The sequence below is a fragment of the Phodopus roborovskii genome, unplaced genomic scaffold (genome assembly GCF_943737965.1).
Source record: "Phodopus roborovskii unplaced genomic scaffold, PHOROB, whole genome shotgun sequence".
Taxonomy (NCBI): Eukaryota; Metazoa; Chordata; class Mammalia; order Rodentia; family Cricetidae; genus Phodopus; species Phodopus roborovskii.
In genome coordinates, this window is record NW_026126541.1 from 16,825,621 (window position 1) to 16,844,330 (window position 18,710).

Genomic DNA, 18,710 nt, shown 5'->3' on the forward strand with positions numbered 1-18,710 from the left:
AGAGAGATTATATACAAAGATTAGCTCTGAAAGTTTGAATCAAGATAGATCAAAGGCCTCCAAATCAGATCATCATGGAGTTAACTAAGGCTATCTGGAACTCTTTAAAATGTTACCAAATTGATTTCTTTCCCCTGATGCCCTGAGGCTGGATATAACTATTGAATTTCAGCGGGTAACCTAGAGATGGTGTTCATCAGCAATTAAGTAAGTTTGTTTTGTTGGTTTTGATTTTACCACTATATACAGGTTTTATGTAAACACTAAACATTAAATACTAGTTAAAGTAACTAGGCAACCAAAGTATTACATAACAGCAATCAGTAAAATTGCAAAAACTCACAATTTAACAGATGCTCAATATATTCAATATATCTTAGTTGAATGAATACCTTTGAAAGATATATTAATTATAGACATCTAACGGCTAAGTGGTTTATTTCATTGAAATGGATTTCCAGTGGTCTTAGTCAATATAGCTTCCACAATTCATTTACCTATAAGCCGGGGGTGTTTTGGTCTTTGGAAAGTTGAACTTTCTGTTAAGATATAGTTTATTTTAATTCTGAATATATAAAATAAACTAACAGCTTTTGACAATAAGTGCTTCCTGATGGAGATGGCCAGGAAAGTGTTAATAACTATGAAAACAAATCAGTGAACTTAAAATACAATTACTGTGACAAGTAAAATTCTTCTCGAGAGCAGCGTATGATCTCAGTGTGTTGGATTGGTTTGATTTACTATTATGTATGCCCTAGCTACTGACTCAAGAGTCTGGAGATAAAGGGAAGTCTTTTATCACCAGACTGTTGCCATTTCCAAGAGATGTCAGTACTCTTCAAAATTACAATAGTTTGTACCGGAACCTATGACTATCTCATCCTAACCTCGGGAGCATAAGTATGTCTTTAAGGACATAGGGGTATGAGAAAATTGAAGGAAGCAGGTGTTAAGGCTCGAGCCAGTATTTAACTCATGTTATAATGTAGTTTTAGAAACCATCTCTACGTGATCTATCTGACCTGGGATTTCTGATAGCTTCCTTCTAATTTAGTTATACCTTTAGAGGGTTCTCATAGCACTTCTCAGCTTAGTGCAGCATATCCTCTGCTTATATTAGCAGAGAATCCTCGGGAATGTTAGCTGAAGGTGATCTAGTCCAGTTCTACCCATGTTTGTTAATCCCTTCTGGTTGAAAGAAGGAAAGTTGGTTATTATAGTGTTTGCTGAGCTCTGATGCTGCCCACTGTGCATCCACCCTGGGTAGGGGATGGGATGGGGTGGAGAGTGGGGGTATTGGATCTATGTTCTGCATTCAACTGTCATCTATTCTGTTTTACCCAAGAATGCCTTGGAATGTTTCTATGTACCACTTTTTCATGAAGTAGCTCCCTTTGTCGCTACGCAGAAGGCTTGTCATATCCCGGAAGGAAGCTGAAAGTGGACCAGGGGTGTGACTGACTACTCAGATCTATGTCTGGGTTCTTTTTCCTTTTTGGTGCTAGGATGGGACTCAGAATAACTTATACTCAATTGAGGGTGGGAATTCAAAGAGCAGAGGTTTATAGTACATCTGGAAGCCCAGGCTGATCTGTGTCCAGGAGTTACAAGCAGGCACACTCTAATTTTGACCAGGGGCTGGCTTTGAAGGCTCTGTAGCACCTTTCTTCTTCAGAAAGGGACACTCACCTGCAGGGGGGCTAGCGAGGGTTATTGGCAAGGAGACATTGGAGGGGCATCTTTACTTTTGCAGTGCAGTACATTGGTCAAGGAGTGGCTCAAATGTACACAGAGTGCCTTGACTATCCAAGTGCAGTGCAATGGGTTGCTTGACCTTGCCAAAGCCAACATATGGAAAGCTCTAGACCATACCTTACAGGTAAGTAGCAGGGCCATGAAGTATGCTGATTTTTTTTTTTTAACTAGATTAGAATGTCCTTGACCTGGGCATTCTGTCTTCTCTCCCTCACCTTGGTCCCCCATTCTCCTTTTCAGGAGAACTGTTTCTCTATGGTTGTCTTGAGAGGCTCAGAGGTCTGCACACCTAGGCACAGACTCTTTTGCTCTGTGCCTTGGAAAAATTATAGTCTGCACCAGGAGATGCTTTACAGCTAACAACCCCTACATTTACTACTTCAACCCCAAAAGGAAGGCACAGAGTAGACAGTATAACAGAGGTAGTCAGGACAGACTGACCCTGGGTCAGCGAAGCACCCTCCCCAGAGCTTCCTGGTGAGGGGAAGTGAAAACATGATGCTAACTATAACCCAAGATGGTACCACAGTCTGTTTCAATCCCACTGGCCGCTTCCTGACCCTAGAGGGTTAAATCAGTGGGGCACAGCGACCACCCCTCCCCTTCCTTCCCCTCCCCCCACTTCTTACCTTTAAAATGTTAAAAAATGTCTGCAGTCAAATCTCTTAAAGGGGCGGTGCTGGTGAACAGTACTCTTGGCACGAGTTGCTGAGAAGGCTGGCTAGGGGCGTGAGTTCGCTCCACCAGCACCAAAACACTGAAAAAAAAAAAAAAATGCGAGCAAGCAAGCAAGATCGAGCGAGCGAGAGCGAAAGAGAATAGGGGGGGGGGAGGAGGGGGCAGATAGACACACACTTTAGATAAGGACAATTAGTCACCACCGAGACCCAGTAGGGAGAGAAGTTTAAATCAGAGGGATTTAATGAGGGTGCTCTGTGCTTTCCCTGAAGCCATGTCCTCCAGCAGCTCCTGCCCCCCCTCGTGCCTAGCCCTGGTGGCCCTCTTCTTGGCTCTGTGGCTCCATCTCTCCCTCTCCTTCCAAGCTGGAGACAGGAGACCCTTGCCTGTAGACAGAGCTACAGGTTTGAAGGAAAAGACCCTGATTCTACTTGATGTGAGCACCAAGAACCCAGTCAGGACAGTCAATGAGAACTTCCTCTCTCTGCAGCTGGATCCCTCCATCATTCATGATGGCTGGCTCGATTTCTTAAGGTAAGGCAGGGGCTTCAATGGATCATTTAAAAGTTTAAGTACCCCCACCCCCATTCTCTTCCTATCCCCTGCTCCAAAGGGGGAAGAAAAAGAGGAAGAAGAAGAATAAGAAGGCGGAGAAGGAGAGGAAGAGGAGGGGGTACAGCAACAGCAGCAGCAGCAACAGCAGCAGCAGCAGCAGCAGAAGCAGCAGAAGCAGCAGCAGCAGAAGCAGCAGCAGCAGAAGCAGCAGAAGCAGCAGCAGCTAGCCGATCTGCCTTTCCAAGAGAAAAAAAAGGAGGTTTCCCCCTCCTGGAATATTTGTTGTGAGGCTGTAACTAGTGATTGAGAAAAGCAGTGTTTTCTATTAAGATGCACATGTTTGCAATGCAGAAGGCATTTCAGAAACTTATCAGTTATGACTGAAAAAATGTTGTGCTTACATATATCCACAATTAGCCTCCCCTTCTGAAAAAGAAACAAGAGGTTCAGGGAAGTTACAGAAGGGAAGATCTGGGACAACAAAGACTTCAGAGGAGTGGCTGTGTGTGAGAGCAAGCTGTGTGCGTGTGTGTCTGAGTGTTCAGTTGGACTGCATGAACGTGGGATTTGCCACGGGAAAGATGGTCTCCTCAGTTTTCACTCCTAGACAGAAAACGAATTTAAGGAGAGTCTTGAGCAGTGAGCAAGTTGGACTGGAGTTACATTTTTTTATTTTGTATCCTCCGCTGTCATTACCAGACTTGAGGACTTTGTAAGACACTTTTTATAGATGGAGCCCTTCCCCCTCAGCCCTCCTCTTTGAGTTTTCCTTGGTAACTGCATAGTTCTTTACAATGGGAAAAATAATCGTTGCTTGGGTCATAGTGTTATATCATATGCGACCCTAGAAACTCTCAGGGGGAAGCGATGGGGGTTTTGAACCTAAACCCAGCAGTGGTGGATTAGCAAACCCGGAGGTTGAGATTCCCTGGCAATCTAATTGGGTTCACCCTCTTCCCCAGTTGTTACTATTCTGGCAATTGAGCAACCGCGATCCCTTCCCATCAGGGACAGTTGCAGGGAGGGGGGTGTTGGACATAAAAATGAGAAAACTACAAAAGAAAAAGGGAGGAAAACGTCTGCATATCGAATCTCCAAGTATTAAGTTTTTGAAAATTCCCTCCAAGTTAGAGCCTCGGCTTGGACTGTTCCAAAGCGCCCAGAAATGCTCTCCATCCCATTCCAGATCCGAGGCTGCGTCCGACACACATCTTTAGTGAGCATTTTTCACTCATCGAGAAATCCGAGTTTTGCTTTTCCGGGTGCACCCGCCCCTTAGCGCTCTGCCTGCAGTCTGCAGACGCAGCAGGTAGTTGTGGGCGCTGCTCTGAGCGCTCCTACTCTGTCCGGTAGTAGCGTAGCCCAAAGACCCGGAGGTCGCCACCGCCAACGCGAAGGCCGTTTCGTGGTTCCAGAGGGTACAATTGTTGGGAGGGCGGGAACAGCATTGCACTACCGGGCTTCATCCTTGAAAGCTTTTCTGTGCAGCAGAATGCTTCTCTGAATCCATCCAAATGTGGGGTGCTACAGGGGCTTTCCTAAATGCACGCCCTACTTGCTCTGTGCTCCAGCTGCGCGGACTCCGAGTTCCTTCCTCCTCCTCCTCCTTAAAAAAATGTCAGCTTGTTCGCGCTAAATATTTGCGTGCTGCAGAAAAATTCTGGAAGGCAGCTTTTCGGGGAAGAAGCCGTGGCGGGGAGCATTTGCATTGGCTGTGCAGGCTTTACCCGGAAGATTGGAAATGCCGCGTTTCCCTGGGGTCACACTAGCGTGGACGTCCCTTCTGCGCTCAGCCGGCCCACGCGACGCCTAAACTGAGCCTGCCTTGGAACTCGGTCCTGGAGAGTCCAGCCAAAAGTTCGGGGCCATTGGAACTCTCAGGGTAGACATGCATCTTCCCCACAAGTATCTGAAAGTGGAATTTCCGTTTATTTCTGTGCTCCTTGAATCCACCTCCTTTATGATACTCCTTAAGGTCTCCATTTTGATCTGGATTCTCAGAACCCGAACCAGCAAAGCGTTAAAAACAATGTATAGACCAGGAACTAAACAGCTGATTGCTCTTGCATCAACAGCATCCGCAGGGCTGGTTCCCCATTCCCCCCAGAGTAGCAGTCTTTAGCTTTTAAAATCTGTGGATGGAAATCCTGAACTTGAAAAGATGCAAATGCTATTGTTCTGGTAATCAGAATTTCCCCAACGCATGAGTTCCAAAATAAGCCAAACTTTTTCTTTTCTTTTTTTCCAAATCCAGCGCTACCAAACATCTGTAAGTGGCAAGGAAAAAGAAAGATAAGGCCCAGATGAAGCCAGGAGTGGTTTGTGTGTGTGTGTCAGGAGGGATGGGATCATGGGATCAGGTTGAATTATTTCAAGTGCCAAAAAAGACACTGTGGGACTTTTTTTTTTTTTTTTTTTTGCGCGGCGGGGGGTGGAGGGCGTCCTCTGAAAGCCAAAGATTTATCCTGGGAACCTCTCTGCCTGCTTGAAGATTCGGGAAGCTACTCAGTTACAATATAATTAATAGAAACGGAAAATCAGCTTTGGCATAAAAGAAAATCCTCTTAACCTTAGGTGCAGTGCTTGGATTTAGAGAAAGTAGGCCAAGTTTCACCATCTTGGAGGTTACTATGCCCCTGGGGCCAGAGAGGCAACGCGGACTTCAGTTTGGAAGTTTGGCAACAGCCAGGCTGACGGTCCGCTCCTAGCGCATCTGTGCCAGGAGCGCTTTCCCAGTAGTGGTAGAAGCCAGCCAGTTGTGCCTTGGCCCCAGGTTCGCCGCACAAAGCCCCTATCCCAACTCAAGGAACAAACACATCTTCAGCCCTTTAGAAACTAATTCTCAAGGCATCCAGGTGTCGGTGGGAGGTGCTGCTACGGCCGGCCGGGATCAGGAAGAACAGCTCTAGGGAATCCCGAGGCTGAGGGGAAAGCCGGCAGCAGAGCCGGTTCGCCTGAGCCGCTGCAGAGCAGCCTTCTGCCCCGTCCGACTGCAAGCTGGAGCGGACTTTAGATAATAAATCTCCTATCCGGCCTCCTGCAGGGAGTGAGAAGGGGCCTTGCTCCCTGACCAGTGCGCTCTAGCCTTCTCCCGGGATCCTTTCCTCTCTCTCTTTCTCTACCCCTGCAGCTCCAAGCGTCTGGTGACCCTGGCCCGGGGACTCTCGCCCGCCTTTCTGCGCTTCGGGGGCAAAAGGACGGATTTCCTGCAGTTCCAGAACCTGAGAAATCCGGCGAAAAGCCGCGGGGGCCCGGGCCCGGATTACTATCTCAAAAACTATGAGGATGGTGAGAAATTTGGTCCCGATTTTCAGTGTTGGAGGAAATTGGGGGTGGGAGCAAGCTCTCTCTCTCTCTCTCTCTCTCTCTCTCTCTCTCTCTCTCTCTCTCTGTGTGTGTGTGTGAGTGTGTGTGTGTGTATGTGTGTGTGTGTGAGAGAGAGAGAGAGAGAGAGAGTGTGTGTGTGTGTGTGTGTGTGTGTGTGTGTAGGGGGCAGACTTTGAACAGAGACTGAAGTTTCCCTGAAAAACTACAGCAGCAGGCTAGGGTTCACTAGGAGTGTGAGACTCCTGAGGTAACAGAGTGTCCCAGGTTTTCCCAATCCAGGCCGGCTGCTTTTTGTTCTGTGCAGTAAAGTTTCAGCAGTCCTGGAATCTGTAGGCCACACTTCTTTGAGCTAGTGCTGATGTTTTTATTTTCTTGTTTGTTTTCGAGAAATTTCAGCCAGGTTCCCAGATTATTGAAGAGCCAGGCAAACATCACTCCTAAAATTCTAGGCACGTGTACTTTTTATTTGTCTTATTTCTTGTTTTCCTAGAGCTGGAGATAAAGACTTAACCTTTTTTGAAGTCCACTCTAAAATGTAATGGGATAATACTTGTTAGATTGTTCTCCCTTCTTTGGACTGCCTAATCTATAGTCATGTGTTTTTCCTCAGTTTAACAGTGCCATTGCAGATGTCAACTTTCTTTATAGCCAGAATCAGATGAGTTAATTCTTGCAAAGCTCCAAATTCTATTCCTGTGTGAGAGGGCAATCATTTTAAATTTGAACAATTTTTTTTATTAAAAATGAATCGAACTGGCATTTAAAAGCGTTCTAGAAAAGGTTTGGTGTTAATGTCTATAAACTTTTCAGTGTGACCAGAAATAGGTGGCAATTGTAGCATCTTCAGCCACCTATGATGTTAAAGTTGGTAGAGGAGGCATTAGTGGTTTTTTTTTTTTTTTTTTTTTTTTTTAAGCGCTGTCTCTCTCCTGCTGTTACTTCTCACAGGATTATTATTATTTTAAGGAACTGGGCACAAGTTTCAGAGTCCTTGGGGTTTTGTTACAACTTGTTCTTATAAATCACCTGAACAAGGAGATATCTTTGTAATTTTGGGACTCCATTGAATGAGACTTCTGGGGGGTATTAGGATCTATTTCAAGGGTAGGGTAGCTGATGAGTGTGTGTGTGTGTGTGTGTGTGTGTGTGTGTGTGTATGTGTGTGTGTGTGTGACAGAGAGACAGAGAGAGAGAGAGAGAGAGAGAGAGAGAGAGAGAGAGAGAGAGAGAGAGAGAAAGCCAGAGTAGATAAAGGGCAAGATTATAGCTTTCTGAGTTGGAAGCATTACTAAGACTTGCTCTTTTGAAATATTTGCCCGAGAGTGAAGGTATTTAAGGATTCGTCTTTTTAAAGGTGAAAGTCATTGCTATAAAATAGGAATTGCATGTAGATTCTGCTGTCAATCAGCATGAGACACTGAAATGTAAAAGACAATCTGAGCACCATCTCTGGTGGTGATGTGACCCAGGGTCTCATTGTCATCAGGGTCATTGTCAGCTCTGGCACTGTCTGACAGAGGGGGGATGTATTAATGATTTTCCTGGTGAGAGTATTTTTTTTTGTTCAAATTCATTAAATATACTTCCTCTTAAGTTTATGGAAAAACTTGTAAGACCTTCAGAAATTTCTGGGAGGAGAAAAAAAAAACTGTATGTTTTAGAAATCGACTCAAACCTTGCATTAAAAATTCTGCCAACCCTTCACTGAGTGTAGCAAATTCTGCTTAAAGTGAAGAATGAAGTTTATTTACCTTTATAAAGAGAGAAAGTGAGCATCATGAAAGCAAAAGGAATTGGCAGATAGTTGTGTCTGTAAAACTTTGCAAAATTAAAAACAAAAACAAAACACCCCTCAAACTACAAGAATAGAAAAGTCTGTTCACATTCAGTCCTTCCACTACCTTAGAGTCAATACAGGGTCATCCCAGGTGGACTTTCTCCCCACCCAACCTGGTATTAAACACCTGTAGGAATATTCTTTTCATGCCCCAGGGAGAGAGTTCTCCTACCTTTAGGTTTTCTTTTTCTTTTTATTGCCTGCAAATTTCTCCTGAACTTCCTTTTTCTAATATTCTGCAGATATTTACAGTGATACTTGTGTATTTTTGAAGATGAACACCTTCAAAGTAACTTGTGTTCGGTGTAGGCACCAACCCCACAGACTACCTGGATTTAATTCTTTTAAAACTTTCTTTAAAGTCAGCCCTTCCAGGCCCTAATCTGTTTTATTGCTCCTAGCTGAACTCCTTCTGATTTATGTCTGCCTGGTAATAGGATGCTATGAACTATATCAGCAGTTGAGGCCTTACCAGAGTTAAAGAGAGTAGGAATGCCCTGTTCTTGCCCTTTGATTTTCACATATCTTAAGTCACCTGTGTTGTCTTTGCTGTTAAATGTTATATTGCAGAATTTAAGACAAAAATGTTTTGGTATAACAACAATTTAACTAATGCTCCTTGTCACTTGTCATTCAATGATAGTTGTAATCATCACAGACATCTCAAAATAATTAGATTCTTTTAGTATATTGCTCTGCATTGTATTCTTGATCACCAAGGCATCTTATTAAAATGTATCCATTTGAGGTGCAGGCTACACCAATCAGAAGAACAGATGACCTGTCTATGGGAGAAAGCAGTGTATTGAAATCACTTATTGTGTCAGGCCAGGCTCAATATTTGTAGCTTAAATGAAAATCTGTGCAAAATATAAATATAAAGACTACTACTTGAAAAATATTCACTTAAACATGATATTGAATAACAATGAACTCGCAAATGCCATATGAAAACCAATGTTATACTGAAGAACATATGGAATTTGGGCTTAGCTCACACTGTAGGCTTCGACCTAACACTCTGCCTGTGGGGTCTGGGGCTCACTTCTTCTCAATAACATGGATAACGATGATACCTGCTCTGCATTTTTTTTCCTGTGAGGACTATGAAAAGTAATTTGTAACTATTTTGTTGATGAGAAAGCATATAAGAAGGCTAAAGTCTCTTACAGTATTTACATTTAATATTGTAAAGTGGTAGTGAGTAGTGATTAAGATTCAAAAAGATTGAAGTCAGTGTGGAAGCAAGCCTTTGCTTTATGGAATTATCTAAGAGGATTGAAAGAATATAGGGACACTTTACAATAGGGAAGTGAGAGGCCAACGGAGCTTTTTCCTGTGTGGTGATTAGAGAAAAGATTAACCTTTAGTATTATGATATACTAACATTAAAATGAAATGTAGCTCCTGCTTGGGAAAAACCCATATTTTTCTAGTTAATTGACTCATATTGCTACTCTGTTGTGAAATTTTCTCTTGAATTAATATGCAATTAATAAGTCATGTGGCTTCTATTTTTCAAATACTTCTTGAGCACAGTAGAACAATTGCACTTTTTTGAACTTTGTGCAGGGACAATTTGGATTTCACATTTAGCATAGTAATGATGGAGGAAGTAAAAAGTGACTTTTAAAAAACCCTACGAATCTCACTTTCGCCTAACTCTCTCTCTCTTCTGTGTTATGTGTTTTACTTGTTCCCCACAACATAACGGGTGGATATTTCCTTCTTCGGTCTGTCCTGTCCTAGCCTACCTCTTTTCATTACGTCTTCAGTGTTCCTTGCTCGTATGGCCCTCTAACTATATCTGTAATGAAGTGGTATGACATTTATTATGCATATTAAAAACTAAATGTCTAAAATTTTATGTTTATCATGTTACATTCTTTTTGTTTTTTGCCAGGAAGCCTTGATTATTTGTGAATTGCTTATATAAGCTTTTCAAACTCTTGGAGATGGTGTTCACAGCCTTTCACTCCAGCCGTTGCTGTTCCTACCTTATACTCCCTGCCACTTTTTAATATGGCCTTCCTTGATTATTCAGACCCCTCTAAAGTATATTTTGTTTTAAACCCATGTTCTTCTTCTTCTTTTTTTGGCTAGCATATTTTTGCCTGAATGTCTTTCTCCAGGCTCTGTTCAAATCTCACTCCACCATACTTGTCTTAAAGGGATATTGCAATACTCTTTATTTGTACAGTTTTCTTTTTTGAACAGGAAGTTTCAAGTGATCTCTTCTTACTCTAGAAAGCATGCTTTTATTCTTTATACTGTTTATTCTTTGGCTCTTCTTACCTTGTCTTGACATGGAACTTCCCATATATATGTTTGGTTTACCTTTTCAACTGAAATGCAAAATATAGGAGGAGATTGTAGTTAAATATCATGTAATTGACACATGATAGATCTTCAGTAAATAGTCTCAGAACTTTATTATTTAGTAAATATTTCCAGTAGTTCAATAGTTCTGGGCAAAGCTCTAGGGAGATAGAAGTGACTAATGAAGCAATGAATCAAGGTATATATAAATCTATGTCATTATTTTGCTTCCATTGCATACTCCCTTGAAGTCCATTCTAAATGCTATTTTAGTAACTTTTTCATTATTTCAGCTACATATACAGACATTTTATCCTTGATTATCAAAGTTGTCTTGGTTCCAGGCTATGCATTAAGTTTAACTTTACCATTAAATTTGAAGCTTTGCAACTGGGTCAGAAGTAACTGTTAATTGGTAGTGTGCATGCTTTTTCTGTCTTGATTTTTGCTTTTTTTTTTTTTTTTTGTTTGCTTTATGTAGTTCCTATGTCTGATTTTCTAGTTCTTGATACACTAGTGCTTTTTCACAATTTCATATACTTTTACTATTCATTTCTGGAAAGCTTTTCAGAGAGCTTCTGCTATCCTAAACATTCTTAACATTGTTAAACTCTAAGCCATGATACAAATATTATTGTTTCATTTTCTCTAGGAACTTTTTCCAGTTTTCATGAAGATCAAGTAGTTAATTACTCTCCTTTCTGTTCTTATTTCATCAATAGAAATACATGACACAGGAATAGCACACCTGCCAAACCACACATATTAGCTTGAACATGCACAGTGTTCAATATCTCAATGTTTCTTGAAACTCAGTTAATGAAAAAAATTTATTAATTACCTACTTTGGGTTTAATTTTATGCTGAACAATGAAAAGCAGAATAGAAAAATAAATAAAAGATCATGTCCCAAATCACCATTTGAACATTAGTGTTAATTGCTCTTTGGGAAATCTATAACTCATTGTTAAATAAGCCAAACCTTAAAGCGAAACAGGCTATTTACACCACCTTGTAATATTTATTGACAGATGTCAGTGCTGGTTTCAGTAATATGTTCATAGATTCTCTTCCTGTGTGAAGAGTAGCACTAAGACAGCATAGAATTACCATCCAAGGAGAATAAATGAGTTTGCCCAAGTATAGCAAGACTAGGTGTCCAGGCGTAGGCACAAGTCAGGGTGAGTCTGTGAATGATGTAAAGTCCAGGAGAGAAGGCATTTAACTTGCAACAGCACGGGATAAGGTATTAGGGTGTGATTGGACAGTAAGGAAACTATTCTCAGTACATTAGAAATTGTCTTACTTCATATACCAGAACTGTGTCAGATTCTTTTCTACATTTTTAATTATGAAAAGTTTGTAATTAAAAAGTACAAGTTATAAATGATTCCAAACAAATTCATGTTGCTAGTAATTATATCTAACTTGGCTTTTATGATGTTCAAGTGCATTTTTGGTAGACATGAAATATGTAACTCTCTCACCCCCTTTCCCTTTGTATCTCCTTTGTTTCTTTTCTAGCCCCTATCCCGTTGACCTCCCCAGATATTTCCATGGTTCTGGGGCAAGTAACTCTAGATCTTGCTACATGCTAGGCAAGAATTCTACCTATGAGCTACTAATATATCCCCAGCTCAAGGGCACATTTCAACTTGAGCTTTCAGTGACACTTGGATTCATATAGCCTTTTCAGACCATTCATGCCCTTTAGCTAAAGTGTGTTATAGTAACTGCACTTGATAAAGTATGAGTTAAAGCATATTTGAAAGATAGATGATTTAAAATTGAATTATTTATCCACTTACAATGCCAGGCTTATAAAATGAAGATCATAGAATAAAATATGCTTTTTTTTTTTTTTTTGAGACAGGGTTTCAGTGTGTAGCCCTGGATGTCCTGAACTCACTCTGTAGAGCAGGCTGGACTTGAACTAACAGGGATTGCCTGCCTCTGCCTCCAGGTGGGATTAAAGGTGTGTGACACCACTGCCCAATACCTTTTATATTTTATTTCTTTCATTTGTAGAGCAAAAGCAAGCCAGTGTTTTGTTATGTTAATTCATTTATTCACTGAGAAGCTTTTAGTTCCAGATATGTAGAATCTATCTATCTATTTATATTTTAATCTATCTATCTTTCTATCTATCTATCTATCTATCTATCTTTTATCTATCTATATATTGTATAGTACTAGTAATTGGATCCTGGACCCCATGCCCGCTGGGCAAACAGTACCATTGAGCTACAATCTTAGACCTTTTAATTTTATTATTTAAAAATATTTTAACTTAGCTGAGCAGTGGTGGCACAGGCCTTTAATCCCAGCACTTGGGAGGCAAAGGCAGGTGGATCTCTGTGAGTTCAAGGCCAGTTGGTCTACAAAGCTACACAGAGAAACCCTGTCCAAAAAAAAAAAATAGCTTTGTGAGTGTGTGTCTGTATATAAAATGAATGAATATATATGTATATGTATATATGTATATATGTATATATGTATATATGTATATATGTATATATGTCTGGAGAAGCCAGAGGCATCTTTGGAGCTTGAGTTACAGACAGTTGTCTGATATAGGTCCTGGGAGCTGAGCCTTACAAGAGCAGTATGTGCTTTTAACTGCTGAACCACCCCTCCAGACCCTAAAAATTTAATTTTGAGATGGTCTCACTAAGTTGTCTAGGCTGATCTTGAATTTGTGATCTTCCTGCCTCAACCTCTTGAAGGATAGCTGAGATTATAATCATTTGTTACCATGTCAAACTTCAGATCTATGTTTTCATCAAGTCAGAGAAAATAAATGAAACCAGGTATGGTTGTCAGATTAGTCACAGGCAATCAATCAAATTTCTTGTATCATATAAACTGTGACACTGTTATCCATACCAAACACCATTATTTCTCCTGCCAAATTTATTTTAAAAATTCCTTCTGTCATCCCAAGTCCTGGGAGATGGGAATCCTATAAAAATTAAGTTGTTTTCCCTTCAAGATAAATGTATTTATTTTATTTTTTATGTGGCAAATAATGATGATTGAAAGATAAAAACTTTATAGTTAGAAAAATTAGGTGCATGTGTGATATTGTTACAATTGCTGTATTTTCAATTTATTTTATATGTATGAGTGTTTTGTCTACATATATGTATGTGCATCATGTGCATGCCTGGGGTCCTCTGAGTTTGAGAGAGGGTGTGAAATTCTTTGAAACTTCAATTATAGATGGCTGTGAACTGGGATTTTGGGAACTGAAGGTGGATTTTTTTTTTTAGCTTTTAATCACTGATTGATCTTTCTAGCCCCAAATTTGCTCTGTTTTAATGTTAGTTATTATTGCACTATATTTAATTTATAAGAAAAGCTTTATCATAATTATGTATTATAGGAAAACATGTACACATATATTTATTTTTATACACACAATTCAGTACTTCCCCCATTTTCAGATATCCACTGAAGGATTAGAATATATTTCCTGGAAATAATGGGGAGTGTGTGTGTGTGTGTGTGTGTGTGTGTGTGTGTGTTGAAGGAATTAGATTTCAAATTCAATTCTTTTAATTCGTCCTGGAAAGACAATCCCACTGAAGAATGTGGGATTGTAAAGCTAGGAAAACGTAAATTATCCAGGTCTATATAACTTCTAGATTTATTGAAAAATGTTTTTCTGCATGACAATAGTTATAATTATTGTACTACTCAATATTGTTGTATATTTATTATGTGCCAGGTACTATTTAAAGCAGTTTATATGCATTAGCACATTTGTCCTATTATAAATCTGCCGAGGAAAGTCTTATTTACCTAATTTCACAGAAGGATAAATTGTGGCACAGTGCAGTGTAGGTAATCATCCAAAGCTATCTACCTAATGGGTTGTGGGATAGGAACTTAATGGTGTCTGCCACTTAAACTTGCAGGCATAAACTCTGCCTCTTTCTGTGAGATGCATAGAGATTTCAGTACTAGTCTTGGTTCTAACAGCACTTGTGTACTATTGCACTCTTGGGATTGTTGTTAATTCTTCTGAAACCTTCCTTGAATTTAAAACGAAGATAGTTAACCCTGTAGTCTCTGTTTAGTGTCTGATTCTAATATTCTGTGAAATACAGACTTCTTAAGGTTCCCAAGATACACCAGGGGAACAGTTATAAGGACAAAAAAGGAGATAACCATAGGTCAAAGGACATAGAAAAAACTTTTGGGTTGTTATAGTTGAGAGAAGATAATTACCTGAGAGCTGAATTATCAGGCGAGGAACCCAGGAGAAGGCTTTAGGGAGAATAATAATGCTGGCAACAGTACTTGACCTCTGTCCTACTTTTCTTTCTATTGCTGTGATAACATACCATGACCAAAAGCAACTCGGGGAGGAAAGGGTTCATTTATCTTCCATGTCCTGAGCACAGTAGATCACAGAGGGAAGTCAGGACAGGAATTCAAGGAAGAACCCTGGAGGTAGGAACTGAAAGTGGAGACTATGAAGAAACACTGTTTACTGGCTTGATGTCCATGGCTTGTTCCGCCAGTTTTAGCCAGTTTTATTATATAACCAAGGACATCCTGCCCACGGCTGACACCGCCCACCGTGAGCTGAGGCCTAGACACCAATGTTAATCAAGGCCCCACAGACATGCCCACTGGGTAGTCTGATGGAGGTAGTTCCCCAATTAAGATTCTTCCTTCTCAGGTATTGTCTAAGTTTGTGTCAAATTAATGAAAACTAAGCCAGCACAACCTCTTACTGTGTTTTACAAAGTCAGATATAAAGTAGTTAGAACAACTTTTTTTAGATAAGAGAAGGATCTGGTCTTTTACTTATTGAATTTGCTCATCCATTCACTTACCTGGAATTTGAAAGCTATAGGTTAAATCTTGTGGAGCATTAAAAGAACTATGCATCATAGACATAGTCAAAGGTCTTGTGGGTTAGGTCTCAAGATGGTTGTTAGATAACACAATGAAAAGATAATTACAGGGGGACACAAGGATAATTGAAAAAGGTGAGTGTCACCTTTTAGGAAACCCTGAAGGGACAGAATGAAAGTACTAGTGTGGACAGGGTTAGAGTTCCCATTGCGGTGAGAGTGTAGGAATGATGGGAAATTAGTCAGCTGTGCTACTGAAGTAAGAAATGGCAGCAAGGAAGTAGATAAGAATTTTGGAAAAATATTGGAAAAATTTGAAAAATTGTCAGGTAAGTTTAGATTCTGGTTTATTTTTCCTTTAAGTTCTAGGGAAATTTGTGAAGGGAGCTGGTAAGGATGGGATTTCAAGTCTCGTCTCTTCGAATTGAGATTTGTTAAATTCCACAGATAACCTTTTAAATAGCCACTTGAAATTAAGAACTCAAGGAAACAAGAGGTTACATTTTTTTTTTTTTAAAGATTTATTTATTGTGTTTAAAATGCTCTGCTTACATGTCTGCTTCAATACCAGAAGAGGGCACCAGACCCAATTACAGATGGCTGTGAGCCACCATGTGGTTGCTGGGAACTGAACTCAGGACCTTTGGAAGAGTAACCAGTGCTCTTAACCTCTGAGCCATCTCTCCAGCCCAAGAGGTTGCATTTTTCACATTGTCTCAGGACTGTTTAAGTAACCATGCTGATAGTTGGATGGCATGGTTGATTCCAGGCCAGTTTCACTGCAGCTTGTGATTCACCACCCCTCCCCCCCACGCATTCCTGGCACAGTGAACAGGCATGGGTACTTGTGCTCTGTGGCACTGGGTTGGTCACTTCTCTGGGAGGCTAGAATGGCACTCTGGTATTTGTGAGAGGCATGTCTGCTGTAAAGGAGCTGGAGTTCAGTTTAACCCTAGATGCTTCCATGTTTTTGAACTATTCTTCATTGCCAAACTCAAAAAAAAAAAAAAGAAAAAGGGGGTTGCAGAATGGTATTTTTAGAGATTTAGGAGGCAAATTCCAGATACCACTTAGATTTAGGATCTGAGCCTGGGTGAGAATAGGGTCCAGAGAATATGGGGGGGGGGCGGCGGAGATAGAGGAGATTGTAAGAATGCCCTATCAGAGGTCAAAATCACTGCTGAGATTTCCAAGGAATAATTAAGAAGTTTTTCAAATGAAGACATTAATTACCTGTTACAGTGCACCTAATAAAAGGGAGGAGGTGTGCGTTTCATTTACTATGTAAGGGGCTTGTGGTGTGGAAGCAGAATGGAAACTAGAACTTGAGCTTCCTGGTGACGTAGTCATTAAACCATGGACACGGACAAATACACGTAGATAAATCTTTTTGTATCTCTCCTTGGTCTGAGATAGTTTTGCTATTCTCAACGGGGTGTTTATTTTCTTATAATTATTGGAAAAACAGATTGTAGCTTTACTTGTCCAGCTGTTAGGAGCCCCCTATCAGCTTTAAGCAAATCTGGTGAGATTTAGATACAAAAGGAACTCCAGGCCAGACTTAGCCAAGTTCAAGTCTGTGGGTGAAACTCAACACGTAACATAAAACCATTGAAAAAATAAATGCTTTTGTTTCCTAGAACATTTGTAAAAATCAGTGACTGGCACCCAAGTCCAAAGGTCAGGATTTTCAACAGAACACTTCCACTTATTAAATGTCTTCACTAGGGGTTTTGTGTTAGTGGATGACTGAGGCCTTTTGTTTCTTCTGTTTTCCTCATGGCAGTAAAGTAGAAATTTAGAAAGCTTTAAAAATGAAATTTCTCATAGAAGTTATAACCACAGGTTTTAAGTTTTCATCACCTACATGTGGAGCTGAACAATTGAGAACTTGGGGCGGGTGTAGAAAAGGGAGTTGAAGACACATGTGGTGTGTATCAGCAACCAGTGTAAATCAGGAAGGTGCGCTGAGGGGATTTCCTGGGTTTCAGAGCTGCTGAAGTAGTCTCCTCCACTTCCCGTCAATACATTGCAAGTAAGATGTTGGCCTTTCTGACACCTTGGAGACATCTTTGCCCCTTATTTGACACTGTGTGCTTCCTTGAAGCTGCCATTTTGCAGCAAGAAGAAACCTCGTTCTGAGGATAATGTACTCTTTGATTGCAGCAGGTACCCACCTGTATTATGGGACTCAGGCTAGTATTTCTCCATCTATTCATGTTCTCTCTGCTGCAGAAGTATTTATTTCTCTGTTTCTAAGTGTGACTGTAATACCATTTGTTGTTCCAGTGACTGGGCATTGTGAGCTCTTCAAAGGTGACCATTTTGGGTTCTCCTTACCCAATAGAACAGAGCTATTTACTAATTATTTTTACTTGATTTAAGTTTGGAGAAGTTAATCATGGCTTGCCACTTCTGACTCCCTATTAGAATTAGCCAGGGAAGTTTTTTTTTTTTTAAAAAAAAAAACTTCAGGCCCTAGGTAAATTAACTCAATATCAGGAAGGAGCTCCAGCATTACAGTGTAGAAACAAAACCATTTTCCCCTGTGGGTCTAAAGTGCACACCTGCATGAGAATTTCTGGGTGAAGTGATTTGTCTAAGATACCTAAGCTATACTGAATACCAAATCCAGAGCCCAGGTCTAGCTAAATATTTTAAGATGCCTAAACCTATGATGCATGCCCATCATTTGGATATTTGGTTAAAAGTGACTTGCCACTTTCTGACATGTTTCCCTGTGATTTTTGTGCTTGCAGGCCACATTGGAGCCACAAAGCTTGGCTCTATGGATACTAATGTTAGTGTTGATGGTAACCAGAAGGAAAAAATGTTCACTGAAAGGCAGTAGTAGTTGGGATTGGGAGGATCCTCCCATCCAGTTTGCCTTGGGCTGCTGTTGGCTTTCTAGGGCCATATCATCTCATTAAAGTTATGTCCCTGTTCTTAAAATTCTTGGAATATAAAGCCTGGTGAAACTTCCTTTAAATGAAATGTCATTGAGGCAATTTCATGTGGTAGAGATGTTGCAGCTATTAAACTGCTCAGTCATTAAAACTCCTTTCCGTTTATTAATTAATTATTGAATGCATATATCATGTGTGTGTACACATGCATGTCACTGAGTGCAGCTAGAGGTCAGATGAGAACTTTGTGGAGTTGGTTCATTCACCTTCACATGATTCTTGGGAATAAATTCAGGTTCTTAGGCTAGCACACCAAATGCAGAATCCACTGAGCCACCTTCCCAATGCATTTACGTCTTTTCTTAAAGGAGGCAAAGCATGAGTTCAGATAAATGAAAAAAAATTAAAAGTACAGACATTTTCAGGGTTAAATCTTCATTTAATTTGGCACCTACTATTACT

The 18,710-nt window shown here is 40.5% G+C and overlaps 1 protein-coding gene across 1 annotated transcript in view; it reads left to right on the forward strand.

Annotated features, from left to right (window-relative positions):
* Positions 1-2,663: 2,663 nt before the first annotated feature.
* The window catches only part of Hpse2 (heparanase 2 (inactive)), a 566,168-nt gene continuing 550,121 nt past the window's right edge, over positions 2,664-18,710 (forward strand). Inside the window, exons 1-2 of the mRNA XM_051199909.1 lie at positions 2,664-2,970; positions 6,122-6,279. Coding sequence (XP_051055866.1) covers positions 2,681-2,970; positions 6,122-6,279 — 448 coding nt within the window. The 5' untranslated portion in view covers positions 2,664-2,680. The remainder of the gene's footprint in view (positions 2,971-6,121; positions 6,280-18,710) is intronic.